We start from the raw sequence: 23,195 nt of genomic DNA, 5'->3' as shown, positions 1-23,195 counted from the left end.
CAAGGAGGCAAGAAGCTATTGACACACACACACACACACACACACACGCACACACCCTCTCGTGACCTGCTGTCTCTGCTCCTGTCTCAGGGCCAGCACCAACATGAACTTTGAACCATGGAATTCGGTAGACCCAGGCTCTGGGGAGTCCTGAGCATCTGTCTAGGAACGTTAAGCTAGAACAGGGTGTTTCACCATGATCCTCTAGACCCGAGAATCCCACACCTGCTTTGTGCTCTGGAGGACCCTGGACTCAGGCTAGGGTGCATCCTCTGTCACTCTGGGGACTGCTGCCTCCTTAGTGGCTCCAGGAGTCAAATCTTGATGCCTGGGAGCATATCTTCAGTGTCCTCGGGCTGGGTCTAGACAGCCTCGGAGGGCAGTGTCCTCACCACTTCCTGGGGTGGTGTCCTCAGCGCTTCCTCCCACGCTGGCTCCCCTGGCTGCTCCTCTGAGGGGGCTCCCATGTTTCTGTGGTGGAACCTAAGCCCCCACAGGCTCTTGTAGCAGCTCAGAAGGTTGCTGGAGCACACGGTGCAAGACAATGCTGGCTTCCTGAGGAGACACAAGCACAGGTCAGGGCTGAGGTGACCTCTAGGGAAGGCCTTGGGGGCCAGGGACTACCTCTGGTCTTTGCTTCATCTAAGCCAGCCAGAACTGAGAAAGATGGGGCGGGATGGGGCAGGGGAGCCTCCCATGTGCAACAGCGGCTTCTTCCCTCAACCCACAAGGGGAAACATTTGGGAGATGCCCTCCAATTCCCAAGTAAGCTTCTAACCTATTGTGTGCCTTTGGTCAAATGACTTAACCTCTCTGAACCTCAAATAGATATAAAAATAACCACCTTTCTAATTCTTGAAAGGATTGAGTGTAATAAAATAGTCTAAAATTATCCCATATGTTGCCTGGCTCATAGTAGGAACTTAACGAATGTGTGAGATTTCTGAATCTTAATGAAACAATTCCCAAGCATCTAAAGCATGCCTTGCAGGGCTGTGGGAAGGCTGGGAAACAAAGACACAAAGATTTAGTCAGCCTTGCATTACAATCAGCTGTGAACACACCTCTTTCCTGAAGGCAAGGTGTTTCACTCCACCCCCTTCAAAGCCTTGCAATTGTGGCTGACACTTAGTAGGTTCTCATTTAATGCCTCATTTAATGTCAAGTCAATCTGATTGAAGGCTTGGTCACTAAAGCTCAGCTAGCTAAAAACTGGGCAGGAAAGTTTTTTTTTTTTTATTTATAGAGGCATGTTTTTATTTATTTATTTATTTATTTGTTTGTTTGTTTGTTTTGTTTATACATGCACTGGGTACAGTCAGAAGCGCGGGAGGGTGAGAGAATTCACCAGAGCCAGAGCGGGGAGCAGAGCAGGCAGAAGGACCGAAGTTCACTGCTGAGGGGAGCAGCGGGCGGCAGGAGAGGTCTGCGCGCCATGTGGGACCCTCCTCCAGTGGCCGGGGAGCAGCTGGGGATCGAACAGGCGCCGCAGAGGCTGCGGGCAGCTTCACAACCCAGCGCTCAACCGCTGCACCACCGGGGAGGCCCTGGGCAGGAAAGTTTTTAACAAAATATTTGACACCCGTTTTCAGAAGGAAGAGGCTGTGCCTCACTCTGGGGCATACCATTTTGCACCACTGCCCCCGAGGGATGACTGGCAGACTTGCTTTTTGCTTAGTAATGTTCAATGATAAAGAGTTCCTTCAACTTTTTTATTTCAAGCCTCATTCGGTGAAAGGATGCTCAGTCTGGTGCTCCTATGCTTTTAAAAAGCATCCAATATCTGTAGCTGTGTCTTTTAAAGAGAAGGCAGGGTCAGGCTCCAACTTTGAAGGAGAGTTGTATCTGGGCAAACTTGGATGACATGGTTTCATGTGATTAAATCTATGTTCAAGAGTACTTTCCCTTTTCCACAAGTGATACTGCATTCTCATGTTTGGTGATGATATAAACAGCAGGTTGATGTAGAGATTTAAGCACACATAATGCAGGTGGAAGAGGGCCCTGGGTTGGATACGGAGGTGTATTTGCAAGTGACTGTGTTTTGGGGAGTGCCTGGTCCCTCCCAGCTCACACTTGGTTCAAACACAGGGGAAGCCTGGTGTCCCTAGAGACTGCTGGGGTCTCTGTAGCACCAGAGTAGGACAGGATCTGACATCAGCTCTGTCTATGGCCACAGATGCTAGTTTCTTGCTACAAATCCATCTGGATTGATAGCTGTCCTTGTTCAATTTCAACATGGGTGCCACCTGGCACTTGGCCCTGGGTCTCATCACAGTTCCTCTGGATGTCCCATAATGTCTAGTTATCATGTGTTCAAATCACTTGGACACCATGGGAATCAAACTCAGTGTTGCTTCTACCTTACACGCAGGGAGAGGGAGGAGTATGATGCTTCTCCTTTCCACTTTCAGCTGTGAATTTGGGTGCCTGACTTTGCAGGACTTTGTGAACAAGGTCCTGTAGTCAACAGCCACAGTCAACCCCAAGCTTATTTCCATGCTTGGTAGGTCCCAGCTTAGCCAATGCTGGCAGCCCTGTGCTGCCCTGAGGTCTCCCTGTGGTTTTGACTTCCTTCTGGAGAACACTCACCCTTCCCTAGACCTGAAGGTCATACCCTTGTAACTTTAGAGGCCTCGGTCCTTCTTGCCAGCAGTGTACATATTTGACCAAACAGGCAGGTAGGTATCTACCCTTGGATTAACAATCCAGACAGTGATGGCTCTGATAAAGTGACTTTCAGTGAAATTATTGGAGAGAAGTTTTATCTCTAGGCTAAAGGGTTTAAAAATCACTCAAAATATTATGGAAATACTGTGTTTGTAGTAAAACATTCAACAGAGATCAACAAAATAAAGAAAATCATCTCAAGTAACTACCTCTACTCAGATATATTTTTTTGTTACACGTCGATTCTGTGATTAGACATTTTTCATTGAGATACATCATACATCCAAAGAGACTTTGTAGAAAACACATACACATGATTTAAAGAATATTAAAGAATTTTAAAATGGATAGTGTAACCCCCTCTTGGTTAAAGAACTAGAACCTTACTAATACCTGACTTGATTTAGCAAAAACTTATGTCTCCCTAAAGAATATGTCATGGTATTCTGCCAGCATTTCATTTTTATATAAATGGAACCAGGTTTTGTTTCTTCAGAGCTTTTTTTTTTATTGGTGTCTAACAGTTTGAGATCAAACTGTGCTGATGCATGTGCCTGCAGTTCATTTTCACCACTGCAAAGTGTTCCATTATGTGAATACACTAATTCACTTATCTCTTCACCTGTGGATGGACATCTGAGTTGTTTCCTGTTATTAACATTTTCCTTCTCCTACTTGTTTTTGAATCTACTCTGCAGTGAGCTCATTTGCTTGGTCTCTCCTCTGAGAGACTGGCCTGGAAAGATCTTTCTCTTGAGTGTTAGGTAGAATTCCTTTGCAAACCCAATTCCTATTAGTATTTCATTGGTTGCACTTATTTTTAGTGATTATATGAGCATTTGGGTTTTCTATTTCTTCCCAAGTCAGTTTTGGCAAGTTCTGTTTTACTAGGAATTTGTTCACTGCATCTGTGCTTTCCCATGTTTTAGGCATAAAATTAATTATAATCTTATTAGTTTTCTTAATATCTATGACATCTATAGTAATACCCTCTTCATTTTAATTCTTTCAAATGAAGTTGAATGTTTTATTTTAAACTGTTTATTTTCCTGCAAGACTATTGTTTCAGTGTATAAAAATAGCACCAGCAAAGGCAGTGTAGAGCAAAAGCAGATTACAGTAAACAACTTGTCCCTGTGCAAAGCTGCTGACTCCCAGTGATCCAGTAACATTTTCTGTCATTATCTGAATTTATGCCCAAGTGCACAGTGTCTGGACAGCAGCACCTTTCCCTGGGCCCAGGGTGGCAGCAGGCAGGGGGCTGGTGGACATGACCACAGACTGTGGGGTCATACCCTTGGTGCCAGGTTTGCAGGCCTCCTCATTTTTAATGCTGCTTATTTAGGATATTAATTATTAATTTCTCTTGGTAGTTTTGTAAATTTTACTTTACATGTTTTAGAAGTTAGGTTATCTGGTACATACAAATTTAAAATCATAATCTTTGTTGTGAATCAAATCTTTTTTTTAAAACATAGCTATCTTTATCTTTAGTAAAACATATTACTTAAATTTCATTTTATCTGCTGTTAACATAGCTACCCAAATCTTTCAGTTAGCATTTGCCCAGTATGTCTTATTTTTCCTTCCTCATACTTTCAACATTTTTTCCTTAAGTCTATCATTTGTAAGAAAATATTTGTTTGGATTTAAAAAATAAAATCTATCTTTTTAAAAATTACCCATTTATTCCATTTCCATGTCCTGTAATTACTGACATACTGTGACTAATTTCTTCAATGTGATTTTCTGTTTTATAGCTGCCCCACTCTTTCTTCTTTTGTATTAGATTGACCTTTTCCTCATTCTTTTTCCCCCTTGACATATGGAATTTCTACCTTCTATAAAACAATTTAACAGGCACATTTAACTTAATAAAACCTAGTGGCCCAAAGACTCATTTACTTAGCAATTGCTGTTCATGACAACTGTAAGTTGTAATGGGACGTTCAGCTGGTTCCCATTCAGTGCAGACTGCATTGCACTACACATATCTAGAGATACTAGTAGGTTTAATATTTACAGACCCCCCTTGGGGCCCCTGGGCCCATCTTTGGCCTGAGCCCTGGCACTGAAACTAGGGGATATTGATGGATTCTAGGAGAGTACAAATATCGTGATACTTGTCATGTTCACCATCCCATCATCAATCCCCCTTCTCTTGGCAACAGCACTTTGAATCTCCTTTGGGATGCAACCATCTCCATACTGTGTTCAAGCGCGGGGTGGTGGGAGGGAAGGCGGGGCTGGGGAGAGCTGACCTCTAATTCTTTGCCCTGCTCCAGGTCTGGTTCATGACAGTTGGCTCAGGGATAGACACATGGCCCAATCCAGCCAATGAAACTCAAGTGTGAAACTTTTTGTTGGATTAGTAGGAAAGGGAACTCTTTTCCATTGGGGCTACTAAGATGGTAAGATATAAGCTTGGAGCTGCCAGTGGCACCAAGGGGAGACTCTAGCTGCAATTGGGAATCAACACAGTGTGAAATTGAGTTGAAAGCTGGAGAAAAACAAATTTCAGATGACATTTGTGCATTTGGATCCAGTCATGCTTGAATTGCCTCTTGGTCGCTTCCATCCTATGCACCAATTCCCTGCCTCTGCCAATCTAAGCCTCTCCTAACTGCTACTGGCAGTTAACCGTGTCCTAATTAATAATATCCCTAAATAAACGTTAGAATCTGAATCTCACCTTTTCACATCGTGAGTGTTATAATATGTTCAGCCACCAGGGGTCAGGACCCTGCTTCAGTGCTGTTCTGTCTGCGGCTTCTTGCCGAGGACCCCTTGCAACCTCTGTTTTCTCATCTGTGAAATCAGTTAATATAATAGCAACCTCACAAGACTGTCATAAGGATTTGAATTCCAGTTCCCTTTTCAGAGCCCCTGCTCCTTCTAGTACACATTATCACACAGAACCACTTCATGAACATGCCACATTAGTTACTTCACTTTCTTTGATCTGTGCCTTTGTTGTTCACATGGCTTGAAATTCCTTTATTTTTTGCTGTTCAGCTTCTATTTCTGCTTCAAGATTCTGTTCAAGTATTACCTATTCTGGGAAGCTGGCTCTGAGGATTACTGACTTTCTCCCGGCTCCTGCTGCTCCTCTGCTGAGACACTCACTTCTGCTAAGCATCAGCCTACTTATATATCTCCCAGACGAAAGGCAGCCATGGGTTTTTTATCTTTTACCCTGTTTCCAAGTCTCTGGTTGGGGTTCAAACCGTGAGGTGCAGCTCTTGTCATTAGTAGCAAGGGCAAGAGCAAGTCAATGGGAGCGAGATGGGCAGGAATCCTACAAACACATCCTGTCATTGCATGCTAAATAAGGTGAAATTTATCCAAAAAAAGGCATTCCAGGGCTTGCTGGGGCTTCGTTGAGATCAATAGGTAACAGTCATATACTGTTAATCTCTTTTTAATTTTTTCTCCACAACAAGGGAAAATAGATGGTGAGGGTCAAGGAGCTTTAGGCTCATTAAAGAGATTTTGATTAGGGGCCTCCCAGGCCACACATCCCTGATACTGCCAGGTTGAAGCCTGGAACAGACTGGAAGCACAATTTAGGGAGGGGTTGGTGTGACTCAGCAGTTCCATGCAGCCTGGCACATTGTGGGCATCTGTGAATTGTGCAGGCGAATGAATAAATGACTGGCATTAACTGAGCTCTCACACGTTGGGTCCCAAGGGGGGTTTTTTGCATCCTTATTCTAGTTAGCTCTCCCAATGGCACTAAAAGACAAGGACAAGTATCCCCATTTCACTGACCAGGAAACCAAGGCTCTGGCTGGGTTAGTTATACCCTGAGGTCACTGAGTAGCAAAGCTTAAATTTGAACCCACAGGGTTGACTCCTGAGTGCACTCCCTTCTCACTGTGGCATGCCCCTTCCTGGGGCAGGAAGGAGACCCAGAGTGAAAATGACAGATATAGGGACAGTCAGGGCAGGGTCACCGACCTCAAGTAACTCAGGGGTGTGGTGGACATATGAGTACAGTGCTGAGTGTGCATTGTGGGGCACACATCTGAGTTGAGAATGTGTGCAAGGGCTAGACTATGTAGCAGAGAAGCCAATTCTGATCTTGCCAATCAGGGAAGGCTCCATGGAGCAGGAGGCCTTGGAGTTGGGCCTGAGGCAAGGAGTAGGAATTGAATATCACGATGGGGCTGAGGGGAAGGCTGCTGTGCTCTGAGAACAGGGAGTGGTCAAGTTCAGATGGAGTTGAAGAAGCCTGGGATGCAGTGGGAGAAGAGAGCAGGAAGGGATTTGGTAGCCAGAACTAGGCAGTCCTGAGGGAGGAGTGCACGCACCCTCGCAGGCACAGGAGGGCTGCCAGGGCTCAGCAGCAGAGTATCAGGAATTGACCAAAGAACGATCTGGTCTCAGCTTGTGGTCAGGATGGACTCTTCTCCCAGATCTTACAGCCACATGTGTGAGTGAGATTGTCCCTGCCATGGCAGTGAGAACCTGGGAAGGGGCCTTGGAAGAAGTATGCCCTTCTATGGAGGACCAAGTACCCACCCTCATGAGAGCCGGGGCTGTAGGGCAGGTCTGAGCAGTTTTCATGGGTGTCTTTTTTTATTGCCTTAGTCCTACTGTGGGCCAACAGTGAGTCCATACTATGTGCTTGGCTTTGCCAGGTGGGGCTCACCACTCGCATCTTTACAAATGTGGGGACTGGCCCCCGTGGTAAGTGATCTGGTCAAGTTCCTACAAGTGGCGGGTGGAACAACAGGGCTCCATGCCACGTCTGCTAGGTCCAAAACCTGTGCTCTGAAGCCTGACAGTGGCCAGATGACAGCACTGCACAGAGCTCCTCCTGCACGCCAGGCCTGGGAGTCAGCTCATTCATACCCACCCACAGAGAGGTCAGGAAACTTGTTCAAGGTCATACAGCCAGCAAGGGCTGCTGGACATGTTACAGTATGTTGGGCTTGTTGCTTAAAGGAGCACAGAAGGTGTGGGGAGCACCCTCCCCTGTCTCCATATCATCCCCATCCTGCTGCTCAACTGGGATTGCAGAATACGACAATGAAGTGAGTGCCCGTGACGGGGGCACTTAACACTGAGCTTCTACAACCTCCATGTGATACAGGAGGTGTTCATTGTATTCTTAGCACTAAGATGAGGGAGTTTGGGCCCAAGGAGCTCCAGTCACTGGCCCAGGGGTTCACAGAAAATAAATGGTAGAGCCTTGAGCAAGGCCAAAAGGACCCAACTTCTAAGCTGGAGACACCTTGCTGCCCCCTCTCCCTTCCAATACTGGAAGGAACACTCTTGGATGCTGAGCATTGCCTCATGCTCCAAGGCTCCGGCTGTCCCAGGTCATCCAGGCCTGTTGGGTGCTGCATCCTGGGCCCTGCTCTGTGCATGACCATGCCTGTCTCTTTCTGTGGGACTGAATGGCTCATGGCCTGGATCTAGGACAGAGTCAACCTCTCTGATGGTGCCTCCTTGGCCCCCTCAATGGGCCTTTTCCCCTTTTCCCAGATCCTCAGCACCCAATACATGCCGATGTTTCCTCATTGTTAACACCCTCTGCCCTAGTCCTCTTCTCACACACCTGCAGGACTCTTCTACATGGGTTCGGGGAAATGGCACCTGCAGGTGTGGCTGCACCAGGGAAGCCAGCACAGCCTGTCTAGGAAACAATTAGGCCAATTGTCACAAAAGGCCTAAAATATCCCTCTCCTTTGACCAGTAAGTCTGATTCCAGAAATGCAGTTTCTAGGGAAACAACTGGAAAGAAACAAAATGTTCTTTGCATGAAGATGTTCATCTTAGGGTTACTTACAATAACAAGAAACATAAACAAAAAGCAAAAAACCCCACAAATGTGGAGACCACAGCAAAACCCAAAATAAGGCAACATTTCAGCCAATCGCAAAGCTCCTGATGATCAGGCCTCCCCCACAGCACACTGCCACGGGCCTACATTCATGGGGAGCTCCCCATGTGCCAGATGCCGTTCTCCAGCCTGTAGATTTTCTCCTCACATTCTTTTTTATTTTTTAAAAAGATTTATTTATTTATCCATATATACAAGAACTGGGGTACAGGCCAGAGGCATGGGGGGGGGGGGTGGGAGGATCCACCAGAGACAGAATGGGGAGCAGAACAGGCAGATTGAAATACACTGCTGAGGGGAGCAGTGGGCGAGCCAGGAGAGGTCTGCTGCGCCATGTGGGTCACCTCCCTGGCCAGCCGGGGATTGAACTCGTGCTGCAGTGGCTGTGGATTGCTTCATAGGTTGCGCCCTAACCCCTTGCGCCATCAGGAAGGCCTTCTCCTCACATTCTCACAACAATCACTTGAAGTGGGTGCTAATAATCTTCCCATTCTACAGATGAAGAGACTGAGACATGAGGAGGTTAGGTAACATCTCCAAGGTCAGGCAGCACCTGGGCAATCTGAATTCACCAGGCTCCCCTGTTCCCAGAGCAGTGGCGGCTGTTAGTGGCTCCAGGAAGTTGATTGTTGAATGTGGGCCAATGTGTCTTATGTGGTACCTTTCAGGCAGGGCAGGAGAGGATACTATTTTGAGATATTGAGGAGTTGTTATGGATTCTTACCCTTGTTTGTTCCCATCGCTAGCACTGCCCCCCCCCCCCCACCACTCAGGCAGCTGCTGAGATAAGGGCAGAGATGATTTCTTAAGCCCCAAACAGAACAGTGGTGAGAGAGGGAAAGGACCTGATTTTCAAGATCCCCATGAGGGTAGTTTCCGACCATCCAAAGAAGAGGAGGAACCACCTGGGGTGGGGGCAGGAGCCTGAGAATTAGGGATAAAGTAGGCTCTGCTCCTACTCCCTCCCTTGGAGTCAAAACACTGATTGGAGGTGAGGTGGGGGTCACTGGAGGATGAATGTGGGATTCTGAAAGTATAGGGGCTGGAAGCCAGGCCAAGGAAGATGTCCTGCAGGAAGACAGAAATAGAAGTGAGGAGGCTTCATGCAGCCCCTGTACGCCAATTTCTCTGCTCCCATGGGCTATACAGGAGGTTCCTAAAAGCTCCCTGGACCAATAGTGATCCCTAGCATGTAGCTGGGCCTTGGGGCCTGCCTCCTGGGGAGTCCTAGGAATGCCAGGAGTCTGAAGCAGAGGCCACAGCCTGTGAGAGGATGTGGCTGGCCCTGGGCAGTGTCAGGAGGGCCCAGGAGAAGGCCAGCTGTGTCTCCAGGGCCCAGGTGTGGCTCAGGAGCTGCAGATGGAGAAGTCTGAAGGCCTGAGTGACATGGGACAGACGGCAAGCCTCAGAGGTGGGCGGTGCTGCTTAGAACTACAATAGAGATCCAGGGCATGCCCAAGGGCCAGACAGCCTACAGGAACCTAGTTTACCCTGGAGGGAAAGAGGGTGTTGGTGAGTAAGAGAATCTTATATTGACTGCGTTCAACTTCTGGAGTCACCGATTCCAGACTAGACTAGAGCGACTGAGCACCCCTGGGCTGGAAAATGCATGTTTTCCCACCTTGTGTAAAATGGTGGCCTACAGGCTCCCTGAGTAGAAAAAACAAAGACTTTTACATGTGGGTGCTGTGCTCGAAGCTTCTGTCCAGACACACAATTTGATGCCCTTGATCCTGTCCCCAGTCTGGGGAGGGAGGTGCTGTCATGATCTACCCCACTTCTCAGATAGGCATCAAGAGTTCTAGAGAAGAAAATGATTGCCCAAGTGCCCCTGCCCCTCCCTCACCCTGCCCAAGCCGCAAACCCCAGGGCAAAGAGCTGCAGAGCCGCTCAAGGGACCAGGCACTAGATGGCCACCGCCCCCCCAGATGCTTCCAAACATCCCAGCTCCGCATACGCAGTCCCTTGGCTACAATGGCTCTCCTGGCCCTCTGCTCTCAGCTTAGAAAATTCCTACTTTCCTTTCAGGGGTCTCGCCTTTCCATGATTTCTCAGACTGGTCCCCATAGCAACCAGGCATCCCCCTTTCCACACACATCACCTGTGTATCCTCCCTCGTACCTCCACCCCTCATCTTCTGGGAAGGGGCACAGGGACAGCTGAGTGAATGAATGAACCAGGAAGAGTTTGCGCCCAGGAAATCACACTACTGAACTCAAGGGTGCAAGAGTTACCATGGTGTTAAGACTCCTTGTTGCTGTGGTGTTAAGACCGCACCCGCTCACCAAAGACAGGAAGGCTGGACAGAGCTGACTGCAGGGATAGCGTAAGGCAGCAACGGGAGTGGGGCTTCCTTTGACTTTCAATTTTAATGTTGCATTTCAACAATAATGAAGTATTTTTAAATATCCTGGGTCTCCCTAGTCAGTGGGGAAAGGGGAAGCATGGAATCCTCTGGGACTGCCCTGCCGCCCATCCCGAATGTCTGCCTGGGGTGACCTGGACGATGGCACGTGCTCAGCCCTGGGAGGGAAAGGGCATGAGCTTCTCCACGGGCCTCTGGTGCCCTCCCTCTCTGCTGGAACCTTCTGCACCACTGAGTATGGAGAAGCAGGCCCTCCATTGCTTCACAGAGTCATCTGCTTCTCGTTGGCAGTTGGGACAAATCCCCCCACCGCTTCCTTCTTCCCACCTCTGGGCTGGGGAGATGGTCCTCATGCCCGGGGACAGCCTCAGAGGCTGTGGACATCCTACATGCCCAGTGGGTACAGGCACACCTGTCCCCCGACACTGCCATAAACAGCTTCTGTGGGCTTCATCAGTACCAGTGTCACCCCGAAGCAGAGCCTTGTCATTCTCCAGGGGCAGTGACAGCAACCACAAGTCTTAACTCTCTTTGACAGATGAGGAAATTGGAGCTCAGAGAGGGACATGATTTTCTTAAGGCCACACAGCCAGTCAGTGGCAGAGGCAGTGAGAAACACAGGTCATGTCTGCCAGGCCCAACTCTCTGGGTAGTCCATCTGTGCCCCCATCTGCCCCTGGTCCCTGCACTCACTTCTCAGGTCGTGACAAGGACACATTTTACTGAATTTGCCTCCACAGACTCAAAGAGATTCATTAGTATGAAAAACATGTTCTCCACCGCCCTCGCCAGAAGATTCTTGACACAAACACAGTTGGAGGTTTGGCATAATTTCTCTCCCTTGTTAGATATTTATATATAATTAGTCTTGGAATGGTCCCTTGAGACTGCTCCAAGCCCCCCGTTTTCAGAGGAGGGACACCAGGCTCAGGGTCAGGGTCTGACTTGGGCTATTCAGTGGCACAGCTGAGAGATGGGCCTGCAAAATCTGCCCTAAATATCTCAGCTGCTCGTTTGCAGAGGGACCATGGGATTAAAAAAGAAAGGAAAACCTACCACTCACGAAGCATCTACTTTGAGCCAGGCATTTTGCATAAATTGGTGCTAACCCTTATCACAACCTCATAGGGAAGCATATTTACCCCCATTTCACATAGAAGCTAGTTGAGACTCAGAGAGGGTGAGCCACCTGCCCAAAGTCACACAGCCAGCAGTACTAGGGCTGGAATTGGCGCCCATTTCTTTCCCCTACCCCAGAGGTTGGCAAATGAGAACCTGCAGTCATATCCACCCCACCACCTGTTTTTACTGAAATGGTTGAAAAAGCAAAAAAGAACAGAATAACATTCGTGACTGGAGACCATATCAAATTTCAGTCTCCATAAATAAAGATTTTAGGGACACTGAAAGCATTATATAAATAAATAAGCTCTAAATAAACTTTAAATAAATACAGTTTTAAGGGCTGGCCACCCTGAGTCATCTCAGAATTGTCCAAGGTCACTTTCATGCTGTAAGGGCTCGGTTGAGTATTTTCATCAGAGAGCACATGGGCAGCAAACTTTTACCCTTTGGTCCTTTGCAGGAAAGATTTGCCAACCCCCCTTCCCCGATGCCATGCCGCCTCCCATGGGGTCTGGGGTGTGCCGGGTCTCCATAAGTTTGTCCCCCAAACAGGGCATCGGGGCTGAAGTGCACACCTCTTCTGCTTGCACACGGTCCCATGTGCCCTGGGACCGGACCCCTGGAAGGTGTCTTCTAGTTCTTCTAGTGTGCACCCCTTTTTTCTTTGGATAAAAAGGTCCTAGTACTGGCCCCAAAGGCAAAGTTACCCTTCCATTCTCATCACAGATGCTGGGAAGGCAGCCCCCCAAGCATGTCCCTTAGATCTTTGCCAGAGGAGCCAGATATGAAGGTGGGAAAAAGCATGGGCAGGGGTCGAAAGAAGCCAGAGGGAAAGGGCGGGTGGTGGTGGTGGTGGTGGGGCTCTAGCTGGCTTTAAAGACACTATCACCAGGGGGGAAAGGAGGAGTTCTCTACCTTTCAAGTGACTCCTGGGGGGTCACATTTATCCTCCTTGACTTTTGAGGTTGTAAAAGGCTTCCCACCTCCTTTCCCTCTGTTCTCCTTCCCCTGACTTCCTCTCCAGGGGTGGAAGGGTCTCACTCCCCAAACTCTCTGAAGAGACAGAAGATGAAAAGAATTAGCTTCTTGTTGTAGCCATCAGGTCTGCCCTGCAGTTGTGCAGAAATGGGGGTGCAGGCCAGAAAGGGGGTGTTCTGAACCCACCTGGGCAGGCGGCAGGGATGCACGTGTCCCTGGTGTTCTCCCTGGGGGGGCCAACAAAGAAGCAAGAGTTGCCATAAAACCCAAGCCCTAGGTGATGGAGAAATGGGAGCAGGGATGGCAGGAAGGGGAAGGAAGGAGGGGAGAGGGAGAAAACACAAGACAGAAGGGAAGAAAGGCAGGAAAGAAAGAAGGTGGCAGCGTGATGTGAGGTGGGAGGGCAGCGACGAGGCAGCGCATACTGTCTGAGCAACCCGAGCTGGCACATCTATGGGGACAGAAAGTAGCTTTGAGTTCCTTGTGGCCTGGGAAATGCAGGGTTGGGAGGTGGTGTCAAAAGGATACAGGGTTTGCATTGGGAGTGTTGAAAATGCTCTAAAACTGATGTTGGTGATAAAAAAAAATAGTGAATTGTGAATAGTGAATGGGGTGAATTAAATCACATGGTCTCAAAGAAAGGTGGAAAATGAAAGAAAAGCCATAATGAAAGGACAGAGAGAGATACGGATGGTGACAAATAAAAATTCATGTTAAAGGACCTGCCACATGCCAGGAATTATACTGAATGCCCTTAGTCCTTACTCCATTTTATTCTTGCCACTCTGCAAGGCAAGCGTGGTAATGTCCTAAAGTTCATGGGTCAGGAAACTGCAGTTTCTACTGCCCAAAGACTGCCCAGCACCCCCAACCCATTAGCAGTAGGAGGTACTGAATATCCACACTGGGGCTGAAGAACACCCCAACAGCCTTGGGATGTGACTGCCAGGCAGAGAGGGCAGAGGTGACAGGGCGGCCAGCAGGGTCCCACCACCCAGGGGACAGTCCTGGGCACCTCTGAAAGAGTATTCACGAGGCCGTTACAAGATGCTGCAGTCAGCATGGCAAAGGCAGGCTCTTTCAGGTTCCCATATAAGAAACAATTTTGGGCTCCTTAAGGGGTAAGTTATCAAAACTTTCTGACCAGCAGTTCCTTCCTGAGAAGGATGCAGGTTGGTTGGCGGCTCCTCCTTCTTACAGGACTTGGACCAAAAGATAAAGTCAGCCCTCCCCTCAAAGGCCCCGACTTCTGGCCAAACCAGGACACCGTGGAGATACGATGGGCTAAGTCCAGGTTGTTGGGAACTCTGGATTCCCACCTCCACCCGGAAGCTCACTTTCTGCATTATTTGGCACAAGTTCCAAAAATGTCCTCTTGGGCAAGCTGACACGCAGTTCTGCAGCAGCGATAGCCAGGGCAGGGTCTGCTTTCCTGCTCTGGGCTTTTTTCCCAGCCCAAGACTGTGACTCAGAGCTGGATTCTATGGCGAGGTCTGCCCCTGACCCACTCAGTGGAGGGAGCGTCACTGAATGATCCACTAGAAGAGGGGACCTGGATTTTCTGGGTTCCCTCTGTTCAGGAACTTCCCTCGTTGATACTTGGTTTCCAGATCTCAAAAGTGGGGTGCTACTATTCACATCTAGGGACCTAGAATGAAACATTTACCCATTCATGCATTCATTCAATCATTTGTTTACTCAGCAAATCTTACAGGGCCTGGCCTGTGCCAGGCGCAGTGCTAGGCGTTAAGGAGAGAGCAGTGAGCAACATACCCCCGGGTTGCTTGGGAGCTCACACACACTAAGCAAGCAGGTTGGGATAAGAAGGTATAGTCTTGTCTGGTGGTCCATGGGGGTGGTGTGATTCTTGACCTGGGGAGGGGTTAGAGGGGGTTAGGGCAGAGGTAGGAGCTGGGCGGTTCAGAACTTAGTATTTTATTATAAGGGCACTCAGAAGGGCAGCCATCATCCCGTTTAATTTGGAAATGCTCTCTCTGGCTGCAGAGGTAGGAGAGCAAAGATAGGCAGAATGCTGCCAGAGGCCCCTTGGGGAGATAGCTGGTCAGAGGCGTAGGGGGAACCTTGCCGCACCCTGCCTGCCTCCTTTAAAAACTCTTCTCCAGAGGTCTTTCTGGAACTCTGACTCCAACCTCCAATGCTGGGTGCAGGGGCTCTACAGGAATGAGGAAGTAAGATAGTTGGTTCTTAGGAATATTATTTCCCGCCTTGGGAGCTCCCCAGAGTAAGTGAGAGTGTGAGGAAGGGGCCCAAGAGCCCAGGGTGGGTCCAGATGCACAGGGTTCTTCTATTCCCAGCCCTTTCCTAGCTTGCAGTGGCTCTCAGGTTGTAGGCCTCCCAGTGCCTAGTTTTCCCACCTACTATCTATGGGACTAGCACAGAATCTGGCTTTAAACTCCGGTCCAGGCAGTATTCATTTCAATATGGAAAGAGCCTAGGTTTGCGAGGGTCAGAAAAGGTTTGGGCCAGAACCCTGCTCTACCACAGACAAGGCTGTGTCTCCTAGCATGGCTACTTTGCTCCCAGAAGCCTGCTGCTGGTGGGGCCTACACTTTGAGAACCACTGCCCTAGAAGAACATCCCCCAAGGAGGAGGCTCTTTACTTTGCTCACTGCCACGCCCCAACCAATGTAGCACATAGATTGAGTGCTTGTGAATGAACCAGCTCTAAGTGCTTTGTTTGGGTGGGAGCTGAAAGGGATGGGTGTGGGCCAGGGGATGGTGGGACAAAAGTGATGCAAAATGATTCAGGAATTTGGGATAAGGAGACATGCTGGACTTTCCTGATGGGCTCTAAATGTCAGCACAGAGCCTTATAAAGGGTGAGGCAAAGAGAGGTCTGGTATAGATACAGAGAAGGGGATATGATGGTGGAGACAAGAGATGGGGGGCATTGTTAGAGAGACATCTCCGTAAAAGGGAGAGGTATGTTCCCCACCCCACTTAATGATGGGCAGAACTGCACGCCAGGTGGAGTTAGATAACACGGAAGGCAGGCGGGCTCTAAAAGGAAGAAGATGAAGGCCAAGAAGAGTGAGCTCTTGTTTTTGCTGCCTGATTTGCACCCTGGTACTACTGAGAAGGAGACATGGAAGGAGACATGTGGAGGCGAGACGAGTAGAGACATTTGGAAGAGACACGTGGGGAGGCTGACAACGGCAGCTGTTATCTTGATATGGCATCTCCTTGGTGCCAGCTTTCTGGGTCTGCTGCAGAGCCCTGTCTACAGTTCCCTCCTGGGAGGTGCCTTAGGCCTGTGCCAAGCTTTGGGGCTTCAGCAGCTCCGCTTTAAGCTGACCCTGTTTGGCTGAGCATTTATCTATGAGGGGATGGGTAATTTGGGGGGTTTTATTGGGAAACTTTTTAGGAGTATTCTTTTTCTTTTCTAGTAATTCTATTAACTTTCACACTAAGGTTGCTTTGCCTTTGTGCACATGGATTCCTTTAGAGAGTGCAAGTGTTTTTGGGGGGTGTCCCTGAGTATCCCTTGGTTGCATGCTAACATCACGAGCCAAGGAATGCGGACAGCCTTCAGACTTTGGGACAGGCAAGGAAACAGATTCTCCTTGGAAACTTCCCGAAAGAAGCAGCCCGACTCCTGACCTCTGGAATGATAAGGGAATAAATTTGTGTTGTTTTCAGTGACCAAATGCATAGTCTTTTGTTAACAGCAGCGCTGACAAAGAATGTCAGTTATATCCAGTAATGAGGGTTACTAAGTAGGCCCAGCGGAACAGAAGTGAAGGGGCTGGGGGCTGGGTCCCAGAAGAGGCAGGCTAGTCTGTCCTGGGAAGCAAGGAGGAATCAGGAAGGGGAAGACAGTGCATCCTGCGGGGAAGGTGGCTGCTGGGTGGCCACAGGGAAGGGAGGACAGGCCAGTGTGGCCACACTGTCTCCTGGAGTCTCGCTGGACTCACCCTGTCCTCTCCCTCAAGGGCAGGCAGGTGAGTCTCTTAGGATTTCTTAGTTCAGGGCAATGCCCCCTCCCCTCAGCAATGTTAAGGACTCTTGGTCAGGTCAATCTTGGTTTTGTTTCCATCCTGAGAGCAAGAAGGACTCACTATTGGCCATCAGGGAAGCTAGGTGCCAAACTTAGGAAGGGCCACAAGAGACCCCCATAGCTCTGGCAGCCTCAGTGGGAAAATCCATTTCTGACTTTTTCACCCTCATGTGAAGTCCTCCAACTTTATCCCCAACCTCCTCTGACAAAGCCCTTCCCACTGCTTCCTGGTTCAGGGGAAGAGCAGAACATGGCCATGGACTTGTGCTTGAGGTCGCTGAGTGATCCAGGCAGGCACCGCCACTCAGCTGACCTTGGATCTTCAGAGCCTTCCACCCAGGGTGGCCACAGAGCAAGTGGGCATCAAATCAGCAGTGTGCCCAGCACCCTGAGGACAATCAAGGCTGGGGCTGCTATTGGTTTTGGGTGACTTCTTTGTCACTTGGCCAATTTACTTAACTTCTCTGAGCCTCAGACTTCCTATATGTAGAGTGGAGACTTGGTTGAGCAGAGCATGAATCTAAGTCATGAGTCTAGGGCAGCTGGTACCATCCTAGATGAAGGGCTCTTTCCACCTGCATTTAAGGTTCAGCTCAGAGGTCTGCACCTTGCACCTGGCTCACTGCCAGGGACCATGTACCCCTTCACCTGGGTGCCCAATCTGCTTCTCCACCAGGCTGTGAGAACTTTCAGGAGGCAAGAGTGGTGGTGTAGAGTGGGGTGGGGTTACTTTTCTCTGTGTACCTTAGCACAGAGGGTGGGGAAGGATGGTCCCACAGAACAATCAATACACGGAAACAATGGCAAACCTGTAAAACTGGCTCTAAGGTGGTACTCAGTGAGTGTTAGTTCATTGTTGCTAAGTGCCTAGCAAATAAGTTTCCCTGGGGTAACTTATTAATAGGGGCAGCTTAATAATGAGGGAGGAGGGGTATTGTCAAAGAGGTAACAGCTGTAGGAAGTGAACTCAAAACTCAACAGGACTGTGTTGATTGCCTTCTATATAGTCCACACACTGTATGTTGTTCTTCGAAGGCTTTGCGAACTGTTAGCTTTGTACTCCAAGTCTCTTCCTGAATGAGGAAGACAGACTTGATCAAATGAGCATCTTCTCCTTCAGGGATACATGGGGAGGTCTCTGGATCTGCATTTTGGAGAGAGAGCTATGGGTGGCTTGCAGGATACATCTGAGAGGGAGAGTCTAGGGCTTGGGAAGCCAGGAAGGAGGCTAAGGAGGCTGCTCATGTGGGAGTGGTAAAGTTGGTCCAAGAAGAATAGCAGTGGAGGGGTGGAGGGCCAGGGACCCTAGTCTATGGGAAACATTTCACACCTGGCTGTTTCAAGGACCAGAGGGCCACAAGGTCCTTGGGTCTAGTCAGGCAATTTTGCCCCCACTTTGCTCTGCAGTGACCAGAACCGGAGGTTGTGAGTCTGCAGTGCCCATCCAAGCTTGAGAGTAGATGGGCATCCCGTGGGGTTGTGTGCAACAGTCAGCAATTCACTCAAGCTTCAGGCAGCTCTGGGAGCTGAGCAGGGCAGGCTGCAGGCAGATCTGTCCTAGAGGACAGATCTCTAGGTGAGGAAACTAAGGCTGAAGTGGGGGGCAGGGGCTTGTTGAAGCCACAGAGTGAGTGAGGGAAGAACTGGGTTCAGGGCTCTGAAGGTGGCTTTCTAGGACTGTTCATCACCATCAACACCAAAATGGTATTTCTGCATCCCTGGTGCACAGCATAGCTCTGAGCAAGTGGTGGGAAGTTGCAAATGAATGAATGAATGAATGGGTTGGTCAAGCAGACCAGAATCCCAGGGGGCAAAGGCAGGTCCATGGGGAGCACAAGGAAAGCCACGTTTATGGAGCATGCCTACGTGACATGCACTCTACGTGACATGCAGCAGCTTCTCGTTTGCGCCTCTCCCTGGAATGAAGGCCAGAGCCCTCCTCTTCTTCAGCTGAGCCTCCCCAGCACCATTTCAGCCTTTGGTGCCTCTTCTCTTAATACCTGTCCTGGTTTTGTCACTTGTGAATTTAATTTACACCTTCTTCCAATACCTGCATAGCTCTTGGGGATGAAATTCTGGCATGTCCTCTCTCCTGCATCTCTGTCACCCCAGACATGCAAGTGTCCAAATCATAGTCTTCTAGATTTTACTCTACTCTCTTCCTGGCTCTCATGGATGAGACACAGGCCCCTTTACTCATGATCCTGTCTCAGATTCTGGTCTATATCTTAGGGGGCAACCAAATCATGGAGCTGCCTGGTCCAAGACCCGCCCTCCCTTCCTTCCAATCTTTTCATCTTCCCAAAGACTGCTGTACAGTATCCAAATCCGTGGCTTGGCCTTCAAGTTCCTACCTTCTCCACTCAGCCAATACTTTCTTCTCTGACCCGAGCAGTCCCCTTCCCTGCCCTGGGAGGTGAGCACTGACACACAGTAGGTGCTCTATGAATGTGCCAATCTGGGCTTCTCCTGTTGCTCTCAGCTGTGGCAGCAGCCCATGGTCATCTGAGGATTTAGGTGACACATGTGATGCTAAGTGGCAGAGTTGGGCCTCAAACTTAGGACTCCCCATTGGAAGGGCAACATAGCTTGGCCCAGGCCAAGTTTTCTGATAGCCAACATGCACCTTTGAAAATGGAGGTGATAAGTCATACCTGGCGGGGTAGGGGAGATCTGGGACCATGGGAGGACATGAGGTTTCCAAAAGTCTCATTGAGTGTTCCCAGCACAGAATGTCCCAACCAGTGTCTCAGAACAATCACCGCCCTAGTGGTAACCAGATGTGGGAACCCCCTTGCTGGGCCCCCCTGCACACCAAAGGCCAGGGTTGTTACCTGTCTGTGGTTCCCCTGGGGACTGTGACCTCTGCCCCACTCCACACCTGGAGCTTCAGGGGTTTCTCCTCCTGACGCCTGGGTTCTCGGCTCTGATTCCTGGACAGTTGAGAGCTATTGGACCTCAGAGACATTTCATGGGCGGTGTGGCCAGCGGGCCTACAGCGGAAGAGCTGCTGGTAGGCTGTGCGGAAGTCCCTGTTCAGTGCAGCGTACAGAATGGGGTTCAGGGCTGAGTTGGCATAGCCCAGCCACAGAACGATGTCTTCAAAGACCTCATTGATGTCATTATCCCCTCTCAGCCCACGGTAAACAAAGACAGTGAAGTAGGGGAACCAGCAGACAATGAAGGCCCCCATGACTGCGGCCAGTGTCACTGTGGCTTTGTGCTCCCTGACGGTGGCCGCCTTCCAAGAGCTGACATGATGGATCCTTTTGGCCTGGTCACGGGCGATCTTGAAGATGCGGTAGTAGGTGATGCACATGACCAGCAGGGGTAGGTAGAAGGTGACCAGTCCATCTACCAAGCCGTACACCAAGTTGACCTGGACTTTGCACTTTGGGACAGTGTGAATGACCGTGCTGGTCTCGTTCCTGCTGTTCCACCCCAGGTGGATAGACAGAAAGGACAGGGTGATGGAGATGACCCAGATTAAGACCAGGGAGATGGCGACCCGGAGGGGGGTGATCAGCACGGGGTAGCGCAGAGGGTCTGTGACGGCACAGTACCGGTCGAGGCTGATCATGAAGAGGTTGAGGATGGAAGCCGTGCACAGCATGACATCCAGGCTGGTATAGATATCGCAGAAGACCTTGCCGAAGCTCCACCTGCAAGACAGCTGGTAGAAGGCTGAGAAGGGCAGCACCAGGAGGCCAAGGAGAAGGTCGGTGATGGCCAAGGAGACAATGAAGCAGTTGGTCAGGCTGCGGAGCCGGCGGTTCAAGCCCACAGCCAGGCAGACCACCACGTTGCCAGCAATGGTGATGAGGATGAGGACCGTGAGGATCACGCTGACGGTGATTTTTAATGCAGTAGAGTCCAGACAGGAGGAGTCTGTGACATTGGCTGCCATTCTGGGGCCCTACAGCTCCTTTCTCTGCCCACAGTCCCCCGCCACGTCTCTTCCAGCTCCCCAGTGTGTCAATTACATCAGCCACTGGACTCCAGCTGCCCAACAGAGCAGTATCCAAATGGGGAAGCTACATTGTCCGACCCAGTGCTGTTTTTCTAGAAATAAAGAAAGCAGTCTCCTAGGAATGTTTGGGAGGGAATAAGACAGAAGATGAGGGAGGATGAGTCCCTGAAGCTAGGTTCCTGATTCAAATGCCAGTCCTCAAATTGTCCCCTGCAGAGCTGGCTTCTTCCTGGGTCTGGAGCAGACCTCCATTCACCAGGTTTTGCATAGAGACTGAGGCCCTGGGACATGTGTCCAGAGGTGGCTTTGGTTTTTTGCTGAAGGGATCATGGGGAGATGGGTCTGTATCCTTCTCCATAACTGGTGGCTGTTCCCATCCACGTGATGGGGGGTCAAGGCCAGCTGTGTCTCCCTCTCAGAAGCACTGGAAAGCAGGAGCTGAAAATGCAAAGGTCAAGGGTTGAGCACTTTGAAAGCAGACTTAGTCCCTGATCCAATACAAGAATCCTTCTAGATCCTGACCTCACTTCAAACACCAGGAGGCAGGGGCCAATCAGAACATGCCTCCTTTAGAGGGACTGAAGCAATCAGGATACAGAGTAGGGGGAAGGAGGAAGGTACAAGGGGTTGGACAGTGGTGTTACCTTGCTGGGTAGGGTTGGGGAGAGACTAAGACTGTTCATACCCCAGAAAGGAAGATCTAGATAAAGCTCCAAGAACAGAGACTGCACATGTAGGTATTAAGCACCTCATAAATAAATGATAAAATACTAAACACACAAATGTAATGAATTTACTCTTAGGAAGTGCCTAGAACAGCCTCTGACACTGCTGTCTTACAAAATGTCACCACACTCTATGGCAAGCACTTTTTTGAAAAAGGGCCTGTAGTAAACATTCTGCTATGTGTACTGCCTGGTCCACTGCAACTCTTCTGTCACACAAAAGCACCCACACAGGCAATGTGCAAATAAACGAGTGTCTTTGTGTGCCGGTAAGATATTACTTCGGGGCACAAATTTGAATTTCCCCTAATTTTCACATGTCACAAAATATTCTTCTTTTGATTTTTTCCAACTGTTTCCAAACTATTTCAAAAATGTAAAAACTAGGCTTGGTGCATGGGTTTCACCTAGCCAGGTAGATTTGTCTTGCTCTCAGTCTGACAACCACACTCACCCACCCCTACTCTGAAGGGCTCTCTAAATCTTCTCTTAGTTAGCAGCATACCTAGCTCCTTGTCCAGGTCAGCTTGCACAGAACTCACTCAGTCTTTCTAATGGCTGCATAACAGACCATGAGGTGGCTGGTCATGGTTTATTCTATCATTCCCTATCATGGGTAGTTCCCTCCCTCCCTTATTCCCCCCCACCTCACTGGAAACATCACTTCAGCAGAATGGCTGCACATACAATGCTTCTTGGTTAAATTGCAGTGAGTCCTTCCTCTTAGTTATCATATTCTGCAATTCCAATCTGTGCCAAACCAGCTAAGGCCCTGCTGATAATTCCTGGACTTTCATGTCTGCTGGTCCTGGTTTTCCAGAGATCAGCCAGGAGGCAATCTCCTGAGATCTGGGGGTGTGCAGAAATCAAGTAGACAGCAGAACTCTCAGAAGCCAGCTAAGCGCCATGTGACATAAATGAAGCCTCTCCAGGCTCTTGCTGGGAGCGGTTTTGCAACCTGAATAAGAGAAGCATCATTTAATCATAACCACTGTGTCGGTGCAGGGATCACGCTCCTGGTCACCTTCTGCCACTCCAGCTGGCTCAGCCATCAGGCCTCGGGAGCTGGGCCTCTGGGTATTATTTTTAGAAGATCTTTTCATTACATAAATAGCCCAAACAGCATGGCTCTCACCGCCACACTTAATTAACTTTGGAGGGGGTGGCAGTGAGGGTAGAATCTCTATTTGTGATCAAAATTTTCCCTGAGTTTCCTTTACAGCCAGGTACAGGTATGCTGGCATTGGATCAACATCTTAGGTAATGTTTGGAGGTTTTCAAATATGAACAAACCAGCCTCTCACATAGTCAGAACTCTCCCTCCTCTCTCCCTCCTTCCTTTGTTGTCTTCCTTCTCTCCTTTTCAGCTAGTATTTCCTTCAGAACCTATAATGTGCCAAATGCTCTTCCAGGTGTTGGGGTACACGGAGGAGAACAGCAGTGTTCCTCTTTTCCATGGAGTTTTCAAAGAACCACTGTAGTGTTTTGTTTAC

General features: G+C 49.2%; 1 protein-coding gene across 1 annotated transcript; it reads right to left on the bottom strand.

Moving 5' to 3' along the window:
- Positions 1–362: 362 nt before the first annotated feature.
- Positions 363–20,914, bottom strand: HRH2 (histamine receptor H2; the record flags this gene model as incomplete). The annotated part of the gene is made up of 2 exons (XM_084243057.1): positions 363–555; positions 19,842–20,914. The coding sequence occupies 2 exons, from the start codon at positions 20,912–20,914 to the stop codon at positions 363–365; spliced, it is 1,266 nt and encodes a 421-aa protein (XP_084099183.1).
- Positions 20,915–23,195: the final 2,281 nt, after the last annotated feature.

This window comes from Talpa europaea (genome assembly GCF_964194135.1).
Source record: "Talpa europaea genome assembly, chromosome: 9".
In the NCBI taxonomy this organism is placed as follows: domain Eukaryota; kingdom Metazoa; phylum Chordata; class Mammalia; order Eulipotyphla; family Talpidae; genus Talpa; species Talpa europaea.
Note: the sequence above shows the minus strand (reverse complement) of the source record. Positions and strands in the feature narration are given on the sequence as shown.